This window comes from Emiliania huxleyi (assembly GCF_000372725.1).
Source record: "Emiliania huxleyi CCMP1516 unplaced genomic scaffold EMIHUscaffold_1138, whole genome shotgun sequence".
Classification (NCBI taxonomy): Eukaryota; Haptophyta; order Isochrysidales; family Noelaerhabdaceae; genus Emiliania; species Emiliania huxleyi.
Window position 1 is genome coordinate 1 of NW_005201567.1, and position 5,690 is coordinate 5,690.

Below are 5,690 nucleotides of genomic sequence, written 5' to 3' on the forward strand. Positions count from 1 at the left end.
GCGCGCCAGACCGCGGCTGGCGGCCCGACGGCGGGGGAGGATCCGCCTCGGCAGCGGCGTCGCCCTGCGCCTCCGCCTCCGCCTCCTCCGCCCCCGCCTCCGCCTCCGCCCCTGCCTCCTCCGCCCCTGCCTGCGGCGCTGCCTGCGGCGCTGCGGCGGCGGCGCGAGAGCCGGTGAGTCGATCCTCCACCGCGGCCCACGGGTCCGTCTCCTCCGCCTCGTCCTCACGCGGCCGGAGGAAGGCGTCAACGCTCGACGGAGGCGGCTCCGACAGCGCCGTCGCGGGAGGCAGCTCCTTTGCTCGCGGCAGTCGCCGATCTCGTTCATGGCCAAAGATGGCCGACAGCTTGAAGATACCGGGAGCGATGGTCGGCAGGACGGCGGCCTCCGGGTCGGCCGTCTCCGTGGACGCTTCTTCCGCGGCGATCGCCATCTCGACGGCTTCGGCGGCGCTGTCCTGTGCAGGCGCACCGGCTTCGACCTCGTCTGCCAGGAAATCCACTGCGTCCACTGCGTCGTCGAGCGCGGAGAGCGGCGCCGGCTCCTCATCCTCCGCCTCGCTCACGTCGTCGTAGTCGTCGGCCTCAAAGGGAGCGGCCACTGGCGTGGCCATCGGCGAGAGCTGCCAGCGGGGAGGGCTTGGCCGGGGCCTGGGGAAAAGAAAAACGCCAAGCCCTCTAGCGCATCGCTTTCTTTTTCTTTCTTCTGTCGTAACCGACGCCCCCCCTCCGGCCGCGACAATGGGTGCTGCGCCAGAGGCGAACGGACGGCCCTGTCAGCCCAAGATGAGGTCGTCGACCCGCGCTCCGCTGCTCCACCGGATAGACATGGCCGCCAAGCAGGTCGAGGAGATGCGCGCATCCAACGCCGCCGGCTTCCCAACAGACAGTTCATTGGCGGCCGCTGCACAGGCCGAGGGCAGCAGGCTCCAGATGCATCAGAGCGGCGACACAGATGCCCAATTCCCACCCTCCACACGCGTCGCACTCAGCTCTCCGGCTCGTCCAGAGGCCTCGTGCGGCCTCGTGTGGCTCAGTTTGACCCTCAAAACACCGCAGGCCGGCGACTCGACGTCTACACCGACAACCCCCTGCACGCCGCGGCGGCGGCGGGCGACGCCGTCGCCCTCCGACGCCTGCTACAGGTGCCCCCTCTACTCTCGCTCGTCGTGGCGCGTGATCGCCTTGGGTGGGCGCCAGCGCACCACGCGGCGATGGTTGGCCGCCGTGCCCCTAAACAGGTGATGGCCAAGGAGGAGAAGGTGGCGGCGGCCGCGGCGGCGGCCAAGGCGAAGCAGGACGCCGCGGACGCAAAGAAGAGGGCCGAGGCAGAGGCCAAGGCGGCCAAGGCCAAGGGCGGCCCCGCAAAAGGGAAGGGGGGTGGTAAGGCTCAGATGAAGGTGAAGTCTGTAAAGTGACACCCGGGTAAGCGGGGTAAGGGGTAACAGGTGTACGCCGTGCAAAGCACTCTGTACCGAATTTGATGGATCGAAAAAGGCGAAGAACAGTCAGGCTCGGGCTGGACACCAACGCAGTATGGGTGGACGCCGAAGTCTCGTAGGCGCGATTTCTTTTTGTGGCCACGCGTGTTCAGCTCCGCGCAGGCGCGTTATACACCACCGCAGCGCCTGGCCCAGCCCAGCCGAGACCCCCCTCGCACCGACCGCCCACCCCCGCCGCGCGCTCCCGCGGTCGCGCCCTGCTCTCCCCGCTGGGGATCGAGTCTCAGGGGCGCGACGACGGGGGAGTGCGGCGCGTGGCGGCCGCTCTGCAGCAGCCCTCTGCGCTGCGCCCTCTATGCGCGCCTGTCGCCCGCGCCCGCGGCTCTCTCTGGCGCGCCCTGCTCTCCCCTCTGGGGATCGAGTCTCAGGGGCGTCGCCAGCGGGGGGTCTGCGCGGCCGTTCCCCGGGGCCGCGCTGCGCCCGCCACTGCGGCGTGGGCCAGCCCCCCTCCCACGCCCGGCCGTGCGCGCGTCTCCGCTGGACTGGCCGCCGACCTGTCCCCCACCCGCCGCGCCCCGCCCAGGCTTGCGTCGCGATGGCAAAGGGCGCCGGCAAGATCAAGCGGAGCGAAGACGTCGTGACGCGCGAGTACACCATCCACCTGAAGAAGCTGCTGCACGGCATCGGCTTCAAGAAGCGGGCGCCGCGCGCGGTGAAGGAGGTCAAGGCGTTCGCCAAGAAGATGATGGGCACCGACGACGTCCGCGTCGACACGAAGCTGAACAAGTTTCTGTGGAGCCAAGGCATCAAGGCGGTGCCGGGGCGCGTGCGCGTGCGGCTGGCGCGTAAGCGCAACGACGACGAGGAGGCGACGGACAAGCTGTACACGCTGTGCACGCACGTGGTCGTCGAGAGGCACCAGTACAAGGGCCTGCAGACCGTCAACGTCGACGAGTAGACGCACTCGCGTGGCCTGCCGCAGCTGAGCACACACGCCGACCCTTGGCACGGGATTTCGCTCTACCCGTGTTTTCTTTCTTTTGTCTTTCCGTGTCCTAGCTATAAGAAAACGCCCTCATGCGGCGCAAAACGAACATGCGTGTATAATATGCAGCGGCCAGCTCTCGACACGTCTGCGGTCTGGGGCTCCGCGGCCTACCCTGCGGCTGCGCCGTGCGCGCGCGCCCCGCGCCGACCGAGAGACTCCCGAGAGCGAGACCCGAGAGACGGCTCTCGCTCTGTGAGGAGAAGCTGTGAACAACAGTTCCTTCAGCACCCCGAAAATGATCGCCCTTCGGGCACCTTCCCACGCGCCTACGGGCACCCCAACACTCCCACACGCCAATACACGCGCGGCCGGCGCCTCTCATGCCCTTCTCCACGCACACCGCGTGAAAACTGCGCGTACGTCCCCGCGCGCACGCAAACACGCGCAGCGCCATTTCAGAGCTGTGCCATGTGCGTCTGCCCTGTGCTGGCGCCCCATAGCCGGCCCGCGCCGCCCGCACCAGCCACGCGCCTCTCGCACCACCAGACCCAGGCGCACGACCACTCACGCCGCGCGCCGCAGTGCACCTCTCACTGCAGTCTGCGCCCATTGCACAAGCGCCTGCACCTTCTTCAGGCACCATACCGCACCGGAGCGCGACGCGACCGGCAAGACGCTTCACCGCGAGGCGCGCGCGGCGGCACGCCGCGCGCGCAGGCCACCGAGCACGCTCTCCGTCACCCGAGCAGGGCTGCTGTGCAGTCTGCATGCAGACTGCACAGCAGCCCTGCTTGTTCTGAACATTCAGCCCGCGTGCTCCGCGCTGCGCCCCTGCCGCCACGCGCCTGGTCTGCACTGCACGAGGCGCGCGCGTGGCACGCTGCGCGCACGCTCCGCCATCCGTTCAGTCCGCTGTCCAGTCTGCCTGCACACAGCACAGAGCACACACTGCCAGCCTGCCTGCACACACAGCAAAGTACACAGCATACAGCACCATGTGCACGCATACGCCTAACGACGCAGCCCGCACCCCACAACAATAGCCTGCCTCACGCCTCACCACGCCTTCTCGCGCTCACACCGCCAGCAGCCCGATCAGAGAAACTGCAGCGCGCGCCTCTGCACGGGCCTGCAGTTTCTTTCTCTGTGCATTCTGAGACCTTTTCATTCACCCCGCCGCCGCGCCTCCCCGGGCACTCACCGCAGCAGTGAAGATGTGAGTCGAAGTATGGGATATCGACCGAGCCCGCGCCTGCCGGTGCCGCACAAACGACAAAGTTCCCGTTTCTTTCGTTAGACGTTACTGCCATAAGCAAGAAAAGAAAAAAGTGAAAAACGCCGTTATAGAAAGAAAACTGACAGGAAAGAAAAAACACCGCGTGGATTCAGAAAATAAAAGAAAAACAGCCTAACCCCAGTAGGTATAACGCCGAGTGCCAGACCACCAGGGGGCAAGTGTGTGTAGCACCTTCGACCCCGAAATGAAGGTCGCCACGCAAAACCGGGCGCTAGGAGAGGTGAACTGAAGGCTGAGACAACGGAGGCCGAGCCTGAGTGGGCGCCCGCGCGCCCCCACGCAGGCAAGCCTCTGTCCTTCGGCCCACTCCGGCGATCGTCCGTGGGCGGCCGCGGACAACATGGTGCCTAATCAATTCCCCCAACACCCGACCCCACTCTAGGGACAGCAGCGCGCTTCTCATCCCGGAGAGGGAAGGAGGGGGGGGGGGGGCGGGGGGGAGATCAGAGAGCCAGAGCAGGGAGTACCCCCGACGGACGCGAGTCGGGGGGAAAGCGAGACGAGAGATTCAAGGCGAACTTCATCACCCGTCCAGGAGCCCCGCATTAGGTAGCGACCCCAGGTTCAGAGCTAGGCTTCCCGACAGGGCAGGGAACCCCCAGCGCGCAGGCGGGGCCCACGGTAGCCTCGTGCAGTACGCGATACCGAGAGCTGGGGGACACATTGGGCTTTTTGGCCAAAATCGACCACTGAAAATCCGTAGGGTCGCTTAACGGCACCCCCGCGCGGTGCCGAGCGGCCCAGGGCCGGCCAAGGGACTAGACTGGACGGGACCGTGACCGGTTTGTAGTAGTCTACCCCCAAAAACGATTTCTGACCTCTCCCGTGGCCCCGGCGGGCCCCGGCGGAGGTCCGGCGCGGCGCTCCAAATCCGCACTTCGCGAGCTTCTACGGGAGTTCACGCGGCCTCTCCGCCTCGTGAGGCACACCCCACACTCACCACGAGCCCTGGGACTGTGCGCGGATCTTTGGCCGCGGCGTCCGGAGCTTTGGTTGTCGAATATCGGCCGCCAGCTAGGCCATCGAGCGAACGTGTCCGGAAAGGCTCTCGGACGGGTCCGGCAGCGGTGCCATGGACCCAGAAGCTCGCCCCGGCGGAGCACTCACGGCTCGACCCCCGCCCCTGGCCACCCAGACGTGCCCCCGGACCGCCGCAGGAGCGCCGACAGCGGCGATGGTGCTCCGCGACGACGCCCTCCCGACGAAGCCGGATCTGGCGGGCGACTGGCCGGCGGAGCCCGGCGCCTGAGGACGAGGATGGCCGTAATGGACCGGGACGAGCTCTGGGAGGTTCAGTGTCAGTGAGTATATTGTAGAGACTGACCATGTTCACAATATCTTGACTGAGAGCTAAGCCAGGGGAGGCGATGCCGGGGCCGTACAGCAGCTTGATGGTGCTTCGCCGGCGTGCGTCGCCGCCGCCGCGCCGGCCGCCGCCGGGGCCCCGGTTTGGACTGTGTTTGGGGTGGAGGAGGGGTCCGATGGGCGGCGTGATGGTAGTTTATGGCCCTCCAATCACCCACTCACTGCCACCGGCCGTAGGGGCCTCACGGACGTCGCAGTTTATGATTTCAAAGGGTCCTGCCGTCGCTCAGTCCGAACACCTCACTCTGGGGGGCGGCGACCGAGCCCTCCCTGCGCGGACGAGCACATGGTTTGGGACCTGAGCGATGGCAGAGGCCTTCAAAATTGCCCCGTGAGGCCCTGCCGGTTGGGAGTGGTGAGTGGGGGAAATGAGGACCATAAACAAGCACCATATCCCCCACCGCGACCAGCCCACACACAGCCCAAGCCGCTGCCAATTCCGGCCCCGGTGGCCGCCGGCCGGGTGGCTACCGGGGCGCACAAACGGTCCCTCACGAACGCCACACGGGCCACCACGGCCCGTTCCGGCGGTCTGAGTGCCGCCTCGCACCCGCCCGACGCCCTCGGCCAGCCAGCGCCCACTCTGGGAGGCTTCACCG

The 5,690-nt window shown here is 67.3% G+C and overlaps 3 protein-coding genes across 3 annotated transcripts in view; 2 read left to right on the forward strand and 1 right to left on the reverse strand.

Annotated features, from left to right (window-relative positions):
• Positions 1-740: 740 nt before the first annotated feature.
• Positions 741-1,417, forward strand: EMIHUDRAFT_251603 (hypothetical protein; the record flags this gene model as incomplete). The annotated part of the gene is made up of 3 exons (XM_005791313.1): positions 741-1,072; positions 1,145-1,216; positions 1,321-1,417. 3 exons carry the CDS (start codon positions 741-743, stop codon positions 1,415-1,417), a joined length of 501 nt encoding a protein of 166 aa, XP_005791370.1.
• Positions 1,418-2,016: 599 nt separating this feature from the next.
• EMIHUDRAFT_446872 (hypothetical protein) lies at positions 2,017-2,527 on the forward strand. Its single transcript, XM_005791314.1, has 2 exons — positions 2,017-2,467; positions 2,492-2,527. The coding sequence occupies exon 1, from the start codon at positions 2,037-2,039 to the stop codon at positions 2,397-2,399; it is 363 nt and encodes a 120-aa protein (XP_005791371.1). The 5' UTR covers positions 2,017-2,036; the 3' UTR covers positions 2,400-2,467; positions 2,492-2,527.
• The window catches only part of EMIHUDRAFT_460427 (hypothetical protein), a gene marked incomplete at its 5' end in the record, with an annotated part of 6,073 nt that continues 2,909 nt past the window's right edge, over positions 2,527-5,690 (reverse strand). Inside the window, 3 exons of the mRNA XM_005791315.1 lie at positions 2,527-2,575; positions 2,597-2,610; positions 2,634-2,673. The remainder of the gene's footprint in view (positions 2,576-2,596; positions 2,611-2,633; positions 2,674-5,690) is intronic.